Raw genomic sequence first — 20,899 nt, forward strand, 5'->3', positions numbered from 1 at the left:
GTTTCTACTGGATTGTGTTTGAATTAATTTTCTTGTCACTGAAACCACCGGGCTGGTGGTTTCTCTCTCTCTCCAAGCTCATCCAGGCAAAGTCTAAAATGTGGGGCTGTTGGCCTCTTTGACAGGATTCTGGCGCAACCTCTGGAATTTCAGAACTGCGGCCAAGTCGCCAGCCGTCCCTCCCCCCAGGATAAAGGGGATGAAAACACAGCAGGGATGCGCGGAATGTGTCCCCTCTTTGGGGAGTGACTCTGCACCCCTTCTGAAGCATTAGTCAAACCTAGTTTTGGGGGGAAGGATAGCTGAGTGGTTTGAGCATTGGCCTGCTAAACCCAGGGTTGCGAGTTCAAGTCTTGAGGGAGCCATTTAGGGATGTGGGGCAAAAATTGGGGATTGGCCCTGCTTTGAGCAGGGGGTTGGACTAGATGACCTCCTGAGGTCCCTTCCAACCCTGATATGCTATGAATCAAGCCTGGCATGGGAACCGAGTTGTTAGCCCCACCTAGTGGTACAGATGAGAATGGCAGGAGAATAAGATTCCCCTAACCCAGCTCATTTCTTTACCACGCTCCCTGCCCCTCCGCACGCTCTCTTCCATGCTTCTGGTGGATCTCATGGGCTTGCCATGTACCACGGATCCCTGCCGCTGTGATAAACGTAGGCCCCCCCCGAAATCATCACGTTCCTTGGCACCGCACAGCAACCGGCCTGAGAGACGAGGAGAGAACACACACCAGGTGACAGGCGTTCATCACAGTGCTTACTGCACCACTGGAAGGCGCTCCGATACTACGGTCATGGGCATGATCTACAACCACTAGGCTCCCTCCCTTTCCCCTCTCTCAAGAGCAGTGGTTCTCAACCAGGGGTGCGGGCAGGTTTCAAGGGGGGCCGCCACGCAGGGCCAGCTTTAGACTTGCTGGGGCCCAGGGTAGAAAGCTGAAGCCCCACTGCATGGGGCTGAAGCCCAGGGCCCTGAGCCCCACCACCCAGGGCTGAAGCCAAAGTCTGAGCAGTGTAGCTTCGTGTGGGGGAGGTTTGGCATGGGCACCAGGCAGTGGCCCTGCTTGCTACCCCCTAACACCGGCCCTGGCTTTTATATGCAGAAAACCAGCTATTGTGGCACAGGGGGGCCGTGGAGTTTTTATAGCCGGGGGGGGGGGGGGGGGAAGCTCAGAAAGAAAAAGGTTGTGAGATCCCGGGCTCTGGAGTATTTCTCCGGCCCTCACAACATCCCTGTGTGGTAGAGCAGGGCTAGCCTCCCATCGTTTATATTTGGGGAACTGTGGCACAGAAAGACTAAGTGACTTGCCCAAGGTCACCTAGGAAGTCTGAGGACAGAGACGGGACTTGCCCCTGGGTCTCTCCAGTCCCAGACAAGCCCCCTACCCCCTGGGGTGGACTGACCAGCTCTAAGCCACTTCGCTCTTCTTGGCTGACTTGGGTTCTTGTGGTTCCACTTCATCTGAACTCTCGGACCCATGCAGCTGCAGAGGGGCTGCGGTTTGCACCAGAGGAGGCCTCTTGAGCAAGGAGTGCTGGATCCCGAACTTGGACGAGCTCACATGGGAGGCTGCACCACACCCCTCTGCGGTCTGCGTGGCAAACACTGACTCATTCCGCTGATCACTCCAGCAGGCAGGGGCTTGGCCTTCCACTCTCTGGCTTAGCACCTCTGCATTTCCCTCGCAGGATATTTCATTCTTTGTTATCTCTGCCAGACACATCAGATTCCTCTCCGCTGGCCATCCTTCTACAGCGAGACATGCCAGTACTGCAGGGGTCACATGCCTTGTGATAAAAATCATCTGGTCCAAGGTCCTTTCGGGTGCTGCAGTCCAGCTCCCTAGGAAACTGAGGCCCCATTACAGCAGCCGCTGATGCCTCTCTGTTGACAGCACCCACTGCCCCTGGGCCGGGACCCTTTAAATTGCTCCGTTTGCTTCTAAATCTATTGCTCCAAGGGCAGTTTTATCTTCAGATTTTAATTTTAGAGCTGAGTACCCCAAGTCATGAGAGTTTGGGTCCCACTCACGCACGGACTTGGCTCTGGGGAATACTGATGGAGGCGACCATGAGGGACACGTAAAGGCCAGATTTACCAAGGTATTTAAGTGCCTAAAGATGCAGATAGGTGCCTAGTGGGGTTTACAGCGGGGCAGGTGCCTAACTCCCATTGGAAGTTACTAGAGCCCAGATTGTCAAAGGTATTTAGGTGCCTAATTTCCATTGAAATAAATGGGTGCTAGGGGCCCAAACACCTGTGAAAATGCAGGCCCGGGCACCTAGCTTCATTTTAGGCCTAAACCCCTTTGGGAACCTGGCCCTAAATCGTGACATTCTCCAAAACATGATGTCAATGTCTGTATTCTTACAAACATTCTGAACACACACACACTTTCTCCCTTTCACTCACACCAGATCTTTACCTTTCTTTCTGGCCAGTTACATTCCAGATTATTTACCAGTGTCACTTGGCCACTTACCTTACTAGCCACAGGGCAGCTTCCCTGAGATCTCAGACAATGCCTCCCCTAAACCCCCTTCCCTTGGCTAAAGTTCTGTCTCCCGGCCTTGCCCCATGTCTAGAGCTATCAGAGGGGTGCAATAACCCCACCACTGAATTTAACAGGGGCAAAAACAGGTGCTGGCTTGCAGCCCTGGAGACCAAAGTCCTGGCTTCCTCCCCAGCACAGGTGGCAGAGAGAGGAATCAGGTTGCAGCAGTTCCTCCAGTGACTTGGCTTATCCTGGAGGGAGCTTTGCTAAGGAGGAAGTTCACTCAATGGCCCATTCAGTTTTGCAGAAACAGGGAGGGCAGGGAAGGGGATTTTTGCATTGTTTGTTCTTCAAACATGAGCAGTTGGGGAATGAACTGTGCTTGCCCTTTCGGGTTTGAAGAGCAAACAAACAATGCACAAATCCCCTTCCAGGGATGCCAGGTTCAGCAGCTGGGATGGGCTGCGTCCTCCCTGGGCTGTTTGTGTTGAGAAATCATGAGATTCTCCCTAGCCCCTGGCACTGCTACAACCAAAAGGCCATTCCAGGCTGAGAGCTCAACAGCTGTTGCATATTTCCTCCCAGCTCTCTCTTTCCTGGAAATCTCCTTTTTTCCCCTTCATCCCCCACCCCCAAAGCTCTGTTATAAAAAGGAGGTCTCTGCTCTCACTCCTAGCAGAGCTGCCTCTATCCGGACAAGACACATCCCCTGAATTAGAGACAGATCGGCCTGCGTCTCTGTAGCCAGCATGGGTCACCTTTCGCCCTTCCTAGCTCTGGTTGTTTTGCTGGGCATCTCGGTGTGTGGTGAGTACATCCGTTCTCTGATCCTTCCCATACTCCCTGTTCTCTTTTCTGACTCATCCGTGCATGGCAGAGACTGGGACATGCAGTGAGGTGGATACCGCAGGGCATGCCTAGCTAAGAATTGACACAATAAGTGAAGCAGTTAGATATCTGTGCTTCCTTGCCACATACATGAGCTTTAACTTTATAGCCTCAGCAGCAGGCCTAGGGGAACCTAGTACATTTCACCGCTTTCTCTAGCCCCTTCCAGCTGAGGATCTCAAAGCACTTTACTAACCCTCTATCTAATCTTATCTATACACAATTCCACTTCACGACCCCCATCATGACAGGGAAACTGAGGCATAGAGAGGTGGACTGCTTTGGCCTAGCTCACACAGCGAATCTGGGTCAGAAGCTGGATTAGAACCCTGTCTCATACTTATAGACAATGCAGCTTCATCAGTCTCTATCTCCCAAACGCCTAAACCCATAAGCTAGGGTGGCTTCTCAGGACACAACTCCCAGAGGGCGCCAGCTGCAGCTAGTTTTTCAGGCCAAAAGAAATCATCTGACCTCCTGCACAGCACAGGCCAGAGATACTCAGCCAGGGAGTCCTGCACTGAGCAGAGGGTGGAGAGGGGAGGCAGTTTGAGAAAATGCGGGTAAACTGAGGGAGGCTTAGAACAAAACTTATTTCTGCTGGGGCAAAACTGTGAGTGGGTGGGGGAAGGAGGGTTAAATACCCTGCCCATCTGGGGAGAGATGAGGGTGGTGGAACTGATAACAGAAAAGTTTGGGTGTGGAATCAACTCGCTTGCCCTGTTTTTTTTGCTGCAATAGAACCTGATTTCCTGGAAACCAAAAAGCATCTTGGAGTATAAGTAGGATGATGCTAATAATAATAATCCCAAGTGCTTTTTACCTGTGGATCTCAAAGCACTTTCCAAAGGAAGGGTCCATTTTACATAGGGGGAAAGCGAGGCACAGAGAAGGGAAGTGACTTATCCATGGTCACCCAGCAGATCAGTGGCAGAACTTGCGTCTCCTGAGTCCCAGCCCATTGTGCTAGCCACTAGTCAACATGGCCTCCCCTTGGATTAGGATACCATGGTGACTGTTGCCGGATGGATCTACAGCTGAGGTTTCCTCCATACCAAGGACTGAGATGTGGCGGACTGGGGGGCACTATTCAGATTCTTCTAGATCGCTGAGTTGGGAGCATGTACTAGAATCAAGTGCGGATCTTTCCATTGGCAGATTCTTTGCAACTGCAGGTACTGGCCATTGGTGAATATTGACTAAGGCCTCCTGCTATTCTCCCAAGCATGCAGTCGATCCACTGCTGCAGAACATTCGGAAAAATCTTCATCTGAAACACCTGGAAGCATCTTATGATTTGTACGTGGGGCTTTCTTTTTAGTTTCTTCTTCTTCAAGTTGCTGAAGGGAAGAGAGATTTTCAAAGGTCCAGGAAAAAAAAATCGATGATTGTCCAACCAACCAGCAGAGCACTGCAGACACAATCCAACTGGCTGCACTGTGAGGCCAGGCAAAATTATTTGCACAGGCAGTCTGAAGCCAGGGGGCAGGTGATAGAAACCAGTTGACTCATCATGGACCGACTTCAGCCCGTTGCAAGAGAGACTCGTATGTGACGATACAGATGCGTTACATCTGACCGCTTGCTGAAGGTCCAGCCTGTCTGCCCTGCAGTTCCCCCTCCTAGTGTTTGAAGGCAAACGCGCCCTTGGAACTGAATCAGGCAGAGGAGGGTCTCAAATCTGTCTCTCTCCCACCCCATGGGAGCGCCCCAACCAGCTTGCTGCTCTGAGGTGGGCCTCTAAAGGTCTCGCTGGAGAACACAAACCGTCCACGAAACAGAATTCTTGTTTCTCAACCATCAGAAGAGAAGGTGCTCAGACCCCCTTGGGGATGAGGGCTCGATATGTCCTTTAGCTAGATGCCCTGCTCTGGATGTGCTCACCCAGCTCCCGTTAACACTCAGGGAGACGCTCCACAGGAAAGGAAGGCTGGGCTGAGCAGGTTCAGTGGCTAATGTTCTATTTCTCCTCCCATCAGTGGGTAGCCCCAGGGGTCGTATTCTCGGGGGCTACGAAGCTCCTCCCCACCTGAAACCCTACATGGCTTCCCTGCAGGTGGATGGGAAGCATGTGTGTGGCGGGTTCCTGATCGCCGAGCAGTGGGTGCTGAGTGCAGCTCACTGCCTGGAAGACAAGTGAGTACCGGCCTTCGCATCTGATGGGCCGGGAGCGCGGGGCGGGAGAAGAGCAGGGCATGGAGGCTGGGGCCAGCTGGTTCTACCACAGACCCCAGTAGTTATTTCAGGGGATACAGGAGTCTCTGGAGTGATGAGCACGGCCCAGATCTTACTCCCATTGCAGTCAGTGGAGGTTTGTCGTTGATTTCAATGGATCCAGCCCCGGGTTAGGATCGTTTGAGGATCACTATGAAGGGAAAGCCCAGGGCCCAACAAGTACCAAGGCTGGATTCCCCTGTCACCCAAGGAGCACATGTTCCTTCCTAGCTGGGGCTGGGCCCACAGGCAGGGTAGTCTGGGCTGACTCTCCATGGCTGGGGAAAGGCAGAGGTTGACTACTGGCGATCGCTCTCCATCGGGGTGAACTGTACAGCCGGGAGCGAGCGGAAAGGTCTTGCAGCTCAGTGCTGTGGGTGAGCAGAGCACCTCCTGCTACCGTCTCCATCTCGACTGCAGGCACAGCAAGCCGTTCCAGGTCCTCCTGGGAGCCCACTCTCTCTCGCAGCCAGAACCGCACAAGCGCCTTTATGGGGTGCGTGCGGAGTTTGGCCACCCCGGCAGCAGCACGGACACCTACGACGACGACCTCCTTCTCCTCCAGGTGCGCATGACCCACACCGGCACCATCCCCTGCTGCAGGCATGGCGCCTCCCAGACCCCACTGGAGTCAATGCGGGGAACAAACTCCTACTGACTCCTGTGGGCTTCGGGCCAGGCCCAGCTCCTCAAAGGCACCGAACTCCTGTTGATTTCACAGCTGAGTCTTGCTTGACTGGGCTGAGATCCAACAGGCTTGATACCCCACAGACAGCCCTGGCTGGGGTCACCCCGATTCACCCCATGGCAAGGGAGAGGAGGATGAAGCCCAAGGCACCGGCAAAGATAGGGCCCATTCTCCCCACCAGTGGAGGGAAAACCCTCCCCACAAAGCATCTGCGATCACACGGCTGCAGCAGGGACTCCAGTCTAATTGGCACCGACTCCGTGGGTGCTCTGGGGCTGGAGCCCCAACGGCGGGGTAAATAGTGGGTGCTCAGCACCCATTAGCCACCCGCCAAGGTGCTGGGGGAAGGGGATGGAGGGGGGGCAGGAAGAGGCAGAGCAAGGGTGGGACCTTGGGTGGGGGTGGAGTGGGGGCGTGGCCTTGGGGCAGAGCGGGGGTGGAGCACCCACCTGGAAAAATGAAAGTCGGTGCCTGTGTCCCATCACCCCTAGTTGAGGTATTTCCCAGGTGATCGCCCCGTAACCTGTGCTAATGTAGCGCAGCTCTGTCCCCCTCTAGTGGCCACACCCCGTACAGGTGTGAGTCCCTTCCTAGTCCTTTTAGCTCAAGCTGTAGAGAGACTCCTGCTGGAAGATCCAGAGGTCCCAGGTTTTATCCCCGCAGAGAGCCCAGCCAGGGGCAGCGTTACACATACAGAGTCTGTCTCTCTCACCCCGACTGACCCTTGCCTCTTTGCCTCCCAAATCAGCTAGAGGAGAAAGCGCTCCTCAACGAGCATGTGAAGATCCTGCCCTTCCAGAGGCAAGACAGGGATGTCCCAGCTGACACCATGTGCGAGGTGGCTGGCTGGGGTGAAATGAGCCACAGCGGGAAGCTGCCTGACAAATTGCGGCAGGTGGAGCGTCCGGTGATCAGCCGGGAGAAATGCAACCTAAGGATCCACCACGACAACACCATCACGGAGAAGATGATGTGCACCGACTCCAGGAAGAAGGACACCTGCCCGGTATCTATCTCTGGGGGAAATCCCTCGGCTCAGCCCTCTTGCCGGGAGGGGTGGGGGGTCAGAGCTGTGTCTATGCACTTGGGTGTATCGGTGAGAACAGGTGTATGTATGCGTGGGTATCTGTGCAGGAGTGTGTGTGTGATTATTCTGGTAGCCTACCTGTCCTCCTGCCCTCTGGGGTAAATACAGAAGCATGTAACTTCTGGAGTCCTGGGTCCTTTGCAGTCTCCCTGCAGAGCTCTGGGGTCTCATTCTCCTCTTACGCTGGAGTCAGGCCTGATTTGCACCTGTGTAAGAGAGCAGAATCAGGCCCTGAATGTCACTCCCTTGCTGTTGGAAAGAGAGAGGAAGCAAAGTCCTAGTTTGTATGGAGCAGATGTACAATCCCATAGATCTCAAAATGCTCCCCGGAGGTGGGTCACTCTTATTAGCCCCATTTTACAGATGAGGAACCTGAGGCACAGATACTTACCACTGGTCACACTGCAAATCAGTGGCTGGATCACCACTGAAGTAAATGGGACCAGGATTTCTCCCTAGATCTCCTGGCTCTTATATCCGAAGCCACTTCACCAAACGGCCTCACTTGGATACACGAATAAGGGGAATAACTAAAAGCCTGGATCCTTTCCCCCTGCTTTTAGGGCTTGTCCACACGAGGAGCTATTACAGAGTAAACTATTTTTGATAACTCCATGTGTGGACACTCTTAGGGCTTGGCTATACTTGCGAGTTACAGCGCAATAAAGGAGCCCTGGGCTCACTAGCTCACTACCCGTCAACACTGGCAAGGCATGTAGAGCGCCCTGACTCCACCTCGGCGAGTGGAATAACGTTTGCTGTGCCCCCGCTGGAGTGCCGTGGAGCCAGTGTGAACGAGGTGTTGCATTACTGCGCTCTGATCAGCCACTGGAAACATCCCATAATCCCCTTAAGACAAGTGGCCACTCTTGTCATTGTTTTTGAATCTCTGCAGGAATGCAGATATGCCCTTTGAAAGCTCCGTTTCTGACAGCCGGCTGATTATCTGCTCTGAGACAAAGCAACCATTAGTGTGGAATGCTGTGAGTGTGTGTGTGTGTGTGAGGGAGAGGGGTGGGAGGGGGGTCTGCTGCTGTCTGAACTTGCAAAACAGCATGCTGACATGCTCTCAGCCACCCAAAAACCCACTCTCTCTCCCCCCACATACACACAACACACTCCCTGTCATGCTCCACCCCCCCCATTTGAAAAGCACGTTGCAGTCACTTGCATGCTGGGATAGCTGCCCATAATGCACTGCTCCCAATGCTGCTGCAAGTGCCACAAATATGGCCAAGCCAGTGCGCTTGCAGCGGTCAGTGTGGACAGACTGCAGCGCTTTCCCCACTGTGCTCTCCGAAGGCTGGTTTAACTCAAAAAGAACAGGAGGACTTGTGGCACCTTAGAGACTAACCAATTTATTTGAGCATAAGCTTTCGTGAGCTACAGCTCACTTCATCGGATGCATGCAGTGGAAAATACAAACTCAAAGCACTCTACATCTGCAAGGGTAGCCGTGCCCTTATTCTGAATTAGTTTAATCCAGTGGATTAAACTAATGCACCAGTGAATTAAGGTGATTCTGCACGAGGCACTCTCATTCCAGAATAAGCGCATCCACCCATGGAGTTAATCTGCTTTAAACTCACACCCTGGATTAATTTTCACATGTAGCCAAACCCTTAGAATCAGGTCCTGCCCCACCTCGCCCATTCCACCTGTGCAAGGGGGGCATCGAATGTGCCTGCCCTCACTCCAGAGCATTAGACACCCACTTGCCACAGGTGGGAGTGGCAGCACAAGTCTGTAGCATTTTGACCTAGCTGCCCTCCCCGCCCATGAACACTTTGCAAAGCTGAATGCAAGATAATTATCAGCATGTGAGCAAACATGCAGAGGTGCTTAATAAAACTTCTAGCTTATCTTCCAGGAAGCTACCCAGCAGGCAGCTGCCATGCAAGTTATACATCTCTTGCTACCTTGGAGCGGGGAGTTTGGTTATTTTTTTAACTCCATGTAACTTGTTTTCTGTTCAAAATGAATGGAGCCGTTCAGCGAGGGGTGGAAGGGTGGGGAGGTACTAACAGGGGCTAGATCCAAGCACTGTGTTACGGCTCAAGAGACCACACCGCCTAGTGGATAGGGAATGGAATTGGGAACCAAAAAAGCTAGTTCGGTACAAAGGACTTGCCAGGTCCATCTAGCCCAGGGGATAACAGGGGCCAGCCCAGAACCAGTTGCTTCGGGGGAACGTGCAAGAACTCCACTGTAGGCAGATGTGGGACAATCTGTTCCCCCTCCCCACATTCAGTCTCAGCCTGATCTAATAGGTAGGGATTAGTTCAAGCCCTGAAGCCTGAGGTTCATCATAATTAACGATGACCTATTAAATTGGAATATTCCTGACATCCCTATAAATGTCCCATCTCTTTTCGGGATCTATTCCTGTCTCTGCCATGTGTGCCTGGGCCGACCACTCTGCTCTTCTGTGTCTCCATTTCCCCTCCTGTCCCTTGTCTATTTAGCCTGTAGGTTCCTTGGGGCAGGGTCTGTCATGTTACGGGTCTGTGCAACACCTGGCACGATAGGGCCTTGATCTCAGCCGGAGCCTCTGGGTGCTGCTGCAATACAAATAATGGGGAGACACAGGGTAAGCTTCTCCCCCCTCCCCCCATCTTAGGCAAGGGGGGGAGGTGTATGTAACAGACGCCCTTCTGGGAAGGGTGGTGATGGGCAGCCACGCCCAGCGTGGGGCTGATGGGAGAGGAAGGCTGGCAGACAGCCTGGCTCCCAGCACTAGCCATTGGCTGCTGAGCCGGCCCAGAAGGGGGTGGAAGAGGTCCAGTGCCACCTGGGGCATGTGGCAAACTGACCTCCACCCTGAGGCTGATCCTGTGACTTGGTTCTCCAGGGGGATTCCGGCGGGCCGCTCGTTTGCAATGGGATTGCTGAAGGGGTGGTGGCTGCTGGCTCTCGGGTCTGTGGGAACTACAAGAAGCCCGGAATCTACACCCGGATCCCGCCCTACATCGACTGGATCGAGAGAGTCATGGCTTCAACAAACTGAAGGCGGACGGGTCGGCCCTGGATTGGAAGGGACTGGCTGCCTGGCCCCCGCAGGGGCACACAGCAGACTCCACGCTATTTCCCCAAGGCAGAGCTAGCTGCTAGCATGGCAGAGAGCACTTGGACACTGCAAATGTCAATATAACCGGACAGCGGGAGCTTATATGGCTGCCTCCCCCACCTGCTTTCAGCTCTCCTCGCAATCACATAAGCTCAGTGCAGCACTCCCCTGCAAGCAGCATCCCGGAGAGGGGAGGACTGACTCCTTCTACCAACACAACGGCTGCTCCTGGAAACCACCTGGCCCAGCTCTCCTGTCTGGCCTGCCAAAGGGGCGGTTTGCAAGGGGGTAGGAAGGGGAAGAGGTGGGTCACCCTACAGGATGGGCTCAAGGCTGGATTTCAGGTGGCATCTTGTCAACTCTGTCCTCCTTAGCGCAAGCCAGATCCGGAGCAAACCTGAACCACTGTGGCTGTTAATAGTGAGCACAAATATTGCAATAAAAGGAACTGATTATAACTGCGGGTCACCAGAGTCGTCAGGGTTGCACAGATGTGACACACTGGGGGTTGAACTGGGGGGATTCAAGGGAAGAGGAGAGTGTAACAGGATCTTTCCTCATCCCACATCAGACCTGGCCCTTCCTCAGTGTCCCCACATGGTTAACTCACTGTCTCATGTTCTGGTGGCACTTCACTCTCCTGCTTTTGGATGTGAGATCCTCATGCTGCTCTGTGATTTAGCCCCTCTGGGCAAACCAGAATCTCCCCCCCCCCGAACCTCCCTACACACTGTTGGATAGTGAGGGCTAAACAAAAGGCCAACCAAACAAGGCAGACATCCAGCAACCTCATGCTGGTCACTTGGGGCCAAGCAACACGCCTCCCTCACCAAGCTGCCGTTCCCCTTCCAGTCCAGTCCTTGGCCTCCCGGGTTCATTTGCACAGGGCAAGAGGAGATGGGGTGGGGGAGGGTACCGCTTCCTCCTCCCTCTCACTGGACTCCTGAGGAAGCATGAGTCCCAATTCCTTTCAATGCCAGCCTGCCCAGGCTACTTCCTTCAGGAGCCATCCCTCCTGCAGGCCTCCTAGTTCCCTTCCAAGGCAGTGGCTCCTCCAAAGCTTTCTACTGCTGTCCCTGGCTGCGGGCCTTGCCTTCTGGCTGGTGGAGAGACCCTTCCCATGTCCTCACGGCACTCCCTGCAGCTCTCAGCCATGCTCACCTGCCCCAACCCATCCACGAGGAGGCAGATCCCTAGTGTAGCTTCATTGACTTCCAGGCAGCAGCTACACCAGGGATGGATTTGGCTTCAACGCTCATGGGAAGTCTCCTTGTCTGAAGGGAAGGCTGCAAGTTTCCCCGCTTATTGATACAGATGGGAATCACCAGATTGGATCAGAACATCCTATTTCTGACCAGTGGCCAGCACTGGTTGCTTCAGAGGAAGTTGTAAGATCTATACAGTAGGAAGTTATGGAGTCATCTTTTCTAATTGCCATCGTATAGAGCAGGGGTCGGCCACCTATGGCACGTGTGCCAAAGACGGCATGTGAGCCGATTTTTAATGGCACGCTGTTGCCTGCCAGGTCCCAGCCACCAGCCCTGCTCAGCCCGCTGCCGAACCCAGACCGGGACCCCGGCAGGCAGCAGCCTGCCCTTAAAATTCCTCCCCCCCCCCGCCCCCCACCGCGGGGGCAGGGTGAAGAAGTTTGGTCCTGCTGGCGGCTGCTGCTGCAGGGCAGGCAAGGTCCCCCCTCCCCTGCCTCTTCCCCCAGCGTGCTGGGTTCCTGCCCCTCCTCCTCTCCCCCTCCCCCACCTCTTCCAGCCTGCTGGGGTCCTGCCCCTCCTCCCCTCCCTTCCTGCCCCCATCAGCTGATGGCCCTTGCGAGGGAGGGGAGGAGCGGGTGGAATCAGGGCATATCCCCTCCAGCCACCTGCCTTGAGCTGCTCTGGGCAGGGGTCTGGGATCACCCCCATGACCCCAGCCCACACCCCCAGCCCTCTGCCCTGACCCCTGCACCCCCCCACACACATTCCCAGCCTTCTGTCTTGACTCCTGCACCCCCCACCACACCCGCCTTGACTCCAGCACCCCCCACACATACCTAGCCCCCCCCAAACCCCATGCCCTGACTCCTGCACCCCCCTCACATGCCCCCAGCCCTCTGCCCTGACTCCTGTACCCTCCTCACACACCCGCAGCCCCCTGCCCTGACTCTTTCACCCCCCATGCCCTGACTTTTGCACCCCCCACATTCCCACCTGCTCCCCTTGCACCAAATGGGAGCTGCCCAGGTAAGCACTCCACACCCAAACCTCCAGCCCCAACCCTGAGCCCCCTCCCTCATTCTAGCTCCTGGCCATACCCTGCACCCCAACCCCCAGCCTGCTCCTTCACCCCCAGCCCTGTACTCCGTGCACTCCCACCCTCGGCTCAGTACAGAGAGAGAGGAAGAGAATGGCTAGAACCAAGGAGAAGGTAGGTACCCACTCTATGTGGGCAGGGCCGGGATCCCAGACCGGCAGCGGGCTGAGAGGGACCAGCAGCTGGGACCCCGTCTGGCAGGAGTCAGCAGGTAGAATCCCAGACCGGCAGCGGGCTGAGCCACTCAACCCACTGCTGGTCTGGGGTCCCGGCCACCAGCCCCACTCAGCCCGCTGCCAGCCTAGGTGAATGGAACCCCAGGCCGGCAGCGGGCTGAGCGGACCGGCAGCGTAAGATCAGCATTTTGATTTAATTTTTAAATGACGCTTCTTAAACATTTTGAAAACCTTGTTTACTTTACATACGACAATAGTTTAGTTATATAATATAGAGACTTATAGGGAGACCCTCTAAAAAACATTAAAATACATCACTGGCACGCAAAACCTTAAATTAAAGTGAATACATGACGACTTGGCACCCCACTTGTGAAAGACTGCCGACCCCTGGGTTAGAGGTTTACCTCTTGAAGCAGGGGGGTTTACAGCCCCTCGCTCTTGACCTCGTCAGTATCTTGTGGCCGTAAGTTTCACAGCCTCATTATGCCAGTTCTAGTGCCAGGAGCCATTCAAAGAAAAGAGAACCTGGTGGACTAGAGGTCTGTGGTGGTTTTGCATGGGAGCGGGGTGGGAATCCCAGCTGAGCCTTGCTGGTTTGTAGTATCTGCCAGGGAGGGGGAAACTTTCAAACTGATGGCAAAGTTCAACAGAGCAAAATAAAAACCCAGCCGCAGGCTCTGCCAGGTTCATTGGAAAACGGTCGTGCCCAGTTGTGGGTTCTCCCTGGGGGCCTTGGTGCCTCTGGAGATGGCAAGGAGAGGAACTAAGATGGATGCTGGATGGACTTAAAGAAACAGCAAACATCTCCCAAACTTTGCTTCCCCAGACCAAGGCAGATCCATGTCTGAGTTACACACCAAGAGATGTGGGGGGCATCCAGGGGGTCTGGTGGCTCTGAACTTGGAGCTGGACAGGTACATAAACAAACCTCCATCTCACCAGCTGCCCGTCCCAGCCACCTCCAGGGCAAAGCCCGACTGCCGTGCATTCCCGATGCAGCCCGCTCAGTCCCAGCGGAGGTGCAGAGCACGCCGCAGGTGAGCAGCCATCAGGGTTCTGGAGTCAACAGAAGCCTGGTGCTTGGGGGCCTCCGGCTCACCAGGGATCAAGGCTGCTTATTGGATGTTGCATGACACCCTCTCAACACAGGCAGTTGTGTACTTTGCTCTTTACACAACAGTAATAGCACAAAGAAACAACTGGCACACTAGCCAAATAACCATGTTACTAACAACATCCAACATATAGGGCCTTGTTACATGCACACACGTACTGTTGCTCTGGCTGGATTCTAAAACCTAGAACCCAGTGAGCACCACTCAAGGGCTCACAAATTACTTAAAGGGAGACCACCCAATTCCACACTACACAACAGACGTCCTGCTCTCCACCTCTGCTCCCCTTCCTGCCCAAACGTGCAGGAAGATGATCAGGCCCTGGCATCTGCCCTGGCTTTACTTGTACATAAGGAAGTGAGCTGAGACCCTGCAAACTCATTCCCAAGGGGAATGCACCATGGGGGCTCTGTTTTCCCAAGTCCTTGAAGCGGGGACAGGCGATGAGCACAATGGAGCACGGACTCTGCTGTTAGACTTGGCCTCATCCCGCCTTCTCTTGCATCTCCTCTGTGCACGGTTCTACTCTCTGTGGCTCTGTGGTTTCCGTTTTGCAGTGAAAGCACCTTCATGCTGATCCAAGCAATTTGCTGCTCCCTTCAAAGGCATAAGAGCCTGGCCGCGTTGTTATTTCAGCCCAGTCACGCTTCGAGGACACAGGAGATGGAGGGATCCTGCATTGTCCTGCTGGGGCTGCTGCTGGTGTGTTCCAGCCATGCAGGTAAGTGAATCGCACACCTGGGCCCGCTCTTGTTTCTCTGGCGGGATCTGCACTAGTCATGGAGTTGTGTCAACGCAACCCCGCACAGCTCACTCCCTCACCTGGCACTGCACAGGCTTTGGTGACTGCTGCAGTGAGATCCAAACCAGGTGCTGAAAGCCTGATCCAGCCACGCTTTTAACATGGGCTATGGCCGAGGGGCAGTGGGTGTATGTGGGGGAGCTGTTTCCGACATCATGTCTTCTGCCCTTAGAGGAGATCACAGGGGCCACGCAAAGCGGTAGAGATGTGTATGCTCCCTGCGACACTGGGGGCACAATCTTCTGCTCCCTCCAGGTTTCCCTGCATTCGACTCCTTAGCTGTTGGGCGCAGGTCTCTTTCTATCTCTCACCCCACCCATCTCCACGGCTTTGGTTTCTAGACCCTGGTGAAAGCTGGACTCTCCTTAGCCAGGTCCACATGGCTGGCCGGAATGGCAGACACCCTCACGATTTTACATGCAGGTCAAATTTTGCCCTGGGTTGTGCCACTTTGCTGGGGTTGAACTTGACCTTCTCGCCACTCGGCTGGCCCAGCCGCTGTCCTGAAGCAGCGTGGAGATGTTCAGATCAGTGGACAGTGCGAATCCTGACGTCCATTCTCTCTCCGCTCTGCCAGGTGACAGCAGACAAATTCTGTTTTCTCCCCTTCACAGGCAAGCAGGATGCTCTGATCCTCGGGGGACGCAAAGTGGTGAATCACTCCAGGCCCTACATGGCCATCCTGGAAAACGATTATAAGGAAATCCTGTGTGATGGGTTCCTGATCCAGCCAGAGTGGGTGATGACTGCAGCCCATTGCAGGAGTGCCAGGTGGGTGCCTTGATTGTTCAGCTGAAGGTTCTTGGGAAATAGGCTCCTTGGGCACTGTAGGCGTAAACTCACCCTGCACCATGGGCTGCATATAAAGGAAGAACTAGCCCCAGTGTGTCCCCTCTTCCTCCACACACTGCACATCCAGGATTCTTAGCTGTCTAGCAGGTGTCTCTCTCCCCATGCTCTTACACTGCACTATTCAGTCATAGCTTCTCAAATGAGGAAACTAAGGTACAGGGAGGAAAAGTGACTTACTGAAGGGCTCACCCAGCTGGCCAGTAGCAGATAGGCTGAGAACCCTGGTGTTCTGTTTCGGGGCCCCTCTGCTTTAGCCACAGAACCACGCTGCCTGGCTCAAGGACAGTGCACAGGGTTCTGGGTTGCCACTGATGGCTCTCTGTTCACGGGAATGTTGCTTTTCACAGAAACTTTCGAGTCCTGATTGTGCTGGGGGTTGAGCTGCTGAGCGACTCATCCAACCACATATGGGACATCGCACGGTTTCGCCCACACCCTCATTACAACCCGACCACCTGGGAAAATGACATTATGCTGGTCCAAGTAAGTGCCTCCTCCCAGTTCTCACCCGATTCCAGGGAGCCTGGGGTCATCATCACAGTTAAACACAAGGGCTGAAAGCTGGGGAGTGTAGGGATCACTCCAAATCCACATCACCAGCTTGACAGAGAGAGAGAGAGAGAGAGAGAGAGAAAGCAAAGCCTGTGTGATAGTAATTGAGGTTTATTTGAAGCCAGGCTTCTCCTGCTGCTGGGATATCCTAGTTCTTTGGCAATGGCTAATATTCCAGGGCTGACGAGTTTACACTCCATGGACAGAGGAGCATGTAGCAAAAATGATGACCTGAGAGACTGGAATTGCCCAATGGGATAATTTGCTCCCCTGGAATTGCTCAATGGGACAATTTGCCTGGCTACTTAACATCTCCAGGGCTGGATTCTCCACTGCCCTGCACCTGCTGCACGCATCAGCACCCACGCAAAGTGCTACCGAATTGTAGCTCTTTGCACTGGTGTAAATGACTGAGTGAGTTGCAAGCCAAGGACGAACCAGGACCATGGTCTCTAGGTCATTTGACTGCCCTCCCAAGTCTGTGGGAGGTGAACGTCACCCTTGTTCAAAGTGGCTCGTGCAAATCATTTAATCGGTTCTTTGCAGACATGGTATTTCTGACGCTGGGAATGAGGACAAGGGGGCTCAACATCTGCCCTGCTGTATATGTCCCACTTGCATGTACCTTTTCAGTCTCAGGGTGCTCTGGTGTCACTGACAGCATGCTCTTTGTCAGATATCGCTTTGCAACTCTGCTTCACAACCTGCATTTGATAGGCTACCTACGAAAGGGAGGAGATATAATTTCAAGCTAAGAAACACACAAATACATCATAAAAAAAACCAGATTCGCTGACAATCCAGGCTACAAAAGCTTTTGGTTTTATGGTTCTTACTGCCAGGTGGGACCGAAGTTTTAAAAAATGGGAGATTATGTTTTAGATTGTGTTACATCAGTACCTTGGGATCTGAACTGAGAGCCGCTGTGCTAGGCTCTGAACAGACAGAGATTAAGAGACAGACCCTGCTGGAAGCCCACACAGTCTAAACACGCAAAAGGTGGGAGAGGAAATAGAGGCTGAAATTAAATCCATGTTTAGGCACCTGGCCTGATTCTCAAACGCACTGAAGTCCCTGGGTGCTGCTGGGTGTCCAATTCTCTTATTTATTCTCTGAAATAGAGGGATTTGGACTCCCAAGGTTTTTAAAATCTTGGCTCTATTTTCCAACGGATAAAAATGTCTGACATTCCCTCTAGAGGGCACCGGGCTCCACCAAAGGCAGCCACTGTGTATTTAAAGCAGAGGTGGCTGAAATGTGTATTTCCAGCCAAAGGCCCAAACTGCACTGAAATCTGAGTCTATGGTCTCTCCACCAAACCCAAAACGTTAGGCCATCACAGGCCCTTTAGCAGACAGGCTAAGATGCTTCCCAGAGTCCTTCTAGGGTGACCGGACAGCAAATGTGAAAAATCGGGATGGGGTGGGGGGTAAATAGGAGCCGATATAGGAAAAAGACCCAAAAATCGGGACTGTCCCTATAAAATCGGGATATCTGGTCATCCTAAGCCCTTCTATCCCTTGAGCGTTGACTGACAAACAAAAAGGGCATTAGGTCCTGTGCTAAGCAACTGAATGAGGACGTGTGCTCTGTTAATTTCTTTCTCCCACTGTCTGCAGCTGAACAACCCTGTTCCCTACAATAAAGAAGTCCAACCAGTGAAACTCCCACAGCAGGACAGGGAGATCCCCAGCACGGCTGCCTGCAGCACTGCGGGCTGGGGACACATCAGGGATGGCGGGAAGCGCAGCACGAATCTGCGGGAGGTGAACGTCACCCTGGTTCCTAGGGACTCTTGCGCATCAGTCCACAAGCGGAAAATCACCAGGAATATGATCTGTGCTGGGAACAAGGAGCACAATGCCTGCCAGGTACCTTCTTTTCTCTTGCTCACTGAGGAGAGGCCTGATGAGTAGCAGACAGGCTTCAGAGACACAGTTACCAGAGACACAGTTATCCCAGAAACCCTGAGGAATTTCTTCCCAGGTAACTGATTGGCCCCTTACTGTAATGCAATCAGCAGTCCATTTCCTGAGTGTTTTAGACCAGACCAGGCTGGGCTACAGGTAGACAGTAGGTGATCTGCTTGTGGAACACATTGCCACATGATAGCCTCAAGAGCATAGCAGGTTTCATAAAGGAACTGGACATTTCTGTGGATAATAGGAATATCTGGCGTTATGATAATAGGGATTTGGGGTCAGGGGTGAAGGGATATAAATTTGCATGTTTCAGGGGATGATCCAACTGCGAACTATAAGAGGTCAGGAAGAAAGGCTGCCTGGGGACCCATTATCTCATAACAGCCTACTCCTGGGGTTTTCACAGCTTCTTAAACCTATAAACAGCTGGCACTGTAGGAGGACAGATCCTAGAGCTCTGGTCTGATCCAGTGTGGTAATTCCCACATTAGTCATTAAGATCCAGATTCGGCTGTCAGGCTCATTGGACTGCAGGCTTCCTTCAGCGAGCGTAAAACGCTGCTAGTCTGATTTGTCAGCCTTTCACCCCCTCTTTGCCCTGGTGAAAGTGACTGCGTGAGATGCAGGTAGGCCCACTGAGTTCAAGGGGTGATGCAGCGAGAAGTGGGGGACCTAGAGGTTAGGGTGCTAGTTTGGAACTTCTCCTTTGCAGGCTTCCTGTATGCCCATGGTCAAGTCACTTAGGTGCAGATCAAAGGGGTTTAGACACCTGACTCCCAGAGGATTTAGGTGCCTAACTGCCTTTGAAGATCTGGGCCTTGCTCTCTCGGGGCCTCAGTTCCTCCTCTGTAACCTGGGGACAATAGCACTGCCCTACCTCGCAGAGGGGCAGAGAGGGTTGAGTCAGAGATCTGAGTCAGAGATGCTCAGATACTGTGACAATGGGGCCATAGAAGTACCTTAGGTAGTTGCCCTGAGACAGGAGAGAGATCAGGCTTCCGTGGTTCCTGTGCTGTTAACATGCGGCCTGGCTCTCATGTGTCACGTCTGCAGGGCGACTCGGGCGGGCCGCTGGTTTGCGACGGTGTGGCTGAAGGCGTGGTCTCCTTCGGCAGCAAGGAATGCGGCAAGACCCCAACGGTTTATACCAAGATCTCCAGATACCTGCCGTGGATCAACAAAGTCATCAAGTCGGCCCGTTAGAGGATCCGGCGGGGGGCTGCTTAACCCCCATCCTTCCTGGCCAGCAACATTTCCCTTCTGTGAATCCTGCCCCAGCATCCCCACCAGGAATGGCTCCCTCATCCTGCTCCCCCAAGGGCTGCTAAGAACCCCACCCACACCTGACTCTATTAAGAAAAACACAAGCTGAGTATGTGCTTGCTTTAACCACTTTACTGCTGAACAGGACAGCAGGGGCTCACCCCAGCTGGATCTGGTGGGCTCTGATGGTGCACAAGATAATACTGCTGGGGACCCAGGCCTGTCCTAAAGGCAGTGAAAGGATTAAATGGGGAAGAGATTTTTACATCTAGATAATCAGTCTGGGAGAGTAATCATTTGTTCTCTGTTTAATTCAGTGGTGACAGTGATCAGTGTGAGTTAGCGGCTGCACCACTGGGGATAAGAGCCTATTACAGCTAGCAGGATTACTCCTTTAGCTCAAGCAGTAGACACTGTCTTTAGCACTAGAGGTCAGGTGTTCAGTACCCCGTGACAACTCCAGAGGATGATTGTGTGTCCATACCCCACTTTCCCAATCTCAGCCTGCCCATTGATGTTACCCAAACTGGCCATTGCCTGACCCCTGTTACAATGGCTAGGAAGGGCTCCTGATACTTCTCGCCTTTATTTGGCCCATGCAAACTCAGCATCTCATTTCCTTTGTCCATAGTTTGTTCCACCCACCTGCTGTTTCTTGTCCTATATAACTTGTAAGTTCTTGGGGGCAGGGACCATCTCTGTGTTTGTACAACACCTGGCACTAAGAAGCCCTGATTCATTTTGGAAGCTCCCAGGCCCTACCCGAAATGCACATAATAAATAACAATATCCTGCTGCTATTTTGATACTATGAAGCCTTTTGTTTTTCAGTGTGAAAAATGCTTTCTGTCTGATCCTAATAAATCTGCTTCATACCTGGTGTTTGTGCGAAACCTGCTCAGCAGAAATTTGTCCCTCTCCTACCTTCCTTTCTCCTTTCCCAGAGAGGATTTATTTGCAAATATTCCGTCTGCAGATTGGGAATACCTCCTTTCCACCCCCTTCCAGTAGATGTGTGTGCTAACTGAATCCAGGACACTGTACATACTGCTTGGGATCAGAGCACCTAAGCTGTGTGTCATATGCCCTATAGTGTATGCATATGATGGGGATTCTCCTTTAGCTCAGCTGAGGGGGGCCGGTACCTGTGCCTATTGGTGCAAGTTCTGTGCCCTGATGTTCTGAGGGTAGTGAATTTGTGAGGCTGAGATAAGAACCCAGGGGAAGTAGTTCTGTAGTTTTTCTTATGAGCTCCCATGCACTGAGATCAAGAGAAAAGCTAGGGGAGAGCAAAAAAAACCTCTTTCTAGTCCCCACTGGCTTTGGCTTTTGAAGTCCCCCTTTGGTCATGAAAGAGGAATGTCATCCCACTTCAGCCATCATGTGTCTGTCATGTTTACGTACGTGGGTGCACACAACACAGGCTCTCTATCGCGGTCATCTCTAGTCAAGCTTGGGGGGAGCAGCA

At 53.3% G+C, this 20,899-nt stretch overlaps 3 protein-coding genes across 3 annotated transcripts in view; 2 read left to right on the forward strand and 1 right to left on the reverse strand.

The window, feature by feature from the left end:
* The window catches only part of PLPPR3 (phospholipid phosphatase related 3), a 36,405-nt gene extending 19,437 nt beyond the window's left edge, over positions 1-16,968 (reverse strand). The window contains exons 1-2 of the mRNA XM_084614491.1: positions 16,872-16,968; positions 7,454-7,581 (exon numbers count right to left, since the gene is read on the reverse strand). The gene's annotated coding sequence lies outside the window, so the exon portion shown is untranslated. The remainder of the gene's footprint in view (positions 1-7,453; positions 7,582-16,871) is intronic.
* LOC311512983 (complement factor D-like) lies at positions 3,136-10,900 on the forward strand. The gene is made up of 5 exons (XM_084614495.1): positions 3,136-3,305; positions 5,366-5,522; positions 6,021-6,165; positions 7,037-7,294; positions 10,227-10,900. The coding sequence occupies exons 1-5, from the start codon at positions 3,248-3,250 to the stop codon at positions 10,380-10,382; spliced, it is 774 nt and encodes a 257-aa protein (XP_084470621.1). The 5' UTR covers positions 3,136-3,247; the 3' UTR covers positions 10,383-10,900.
* Positions 14,611-20,553, forward strand: LOC311512982 (mast cell protease 1A-like; the record flags this gene model as incomplete). Its single annotated transcript, XM_084614494.1, has 5 exons — positions 14,611-14,761; positions 15,457-15,613; positions 16,042-16,177; positions 17,866-18,117; positions 19,222-20,553. 5 exons carry the CDS (start codon positions 14,611-14,613, stop codon positions 19,369-19,371), a joined length of 846 nt encoding a protein of 281 aa, XP_084470620.1. The 3' UTR covers positions 19,372-20,553.
* Between the last annotated feature and the right edge of the window lie 346 nt (positions 20,554-20,899).

The sequence above is a fragment of the Lepidochelys olivacea genome, assembly GCF_965140295.1.
Source record: "Lepidochelys olivacea isolate rLepOli2 genome assembly, chromosome: 25".
NCBI classification, from domain to species: domain Eukaryota; kingdom Metazoa; phylum Chordata; order Testudines; family Cheloniidae; genus Lepidochelys; species Lepidochelys olivacea.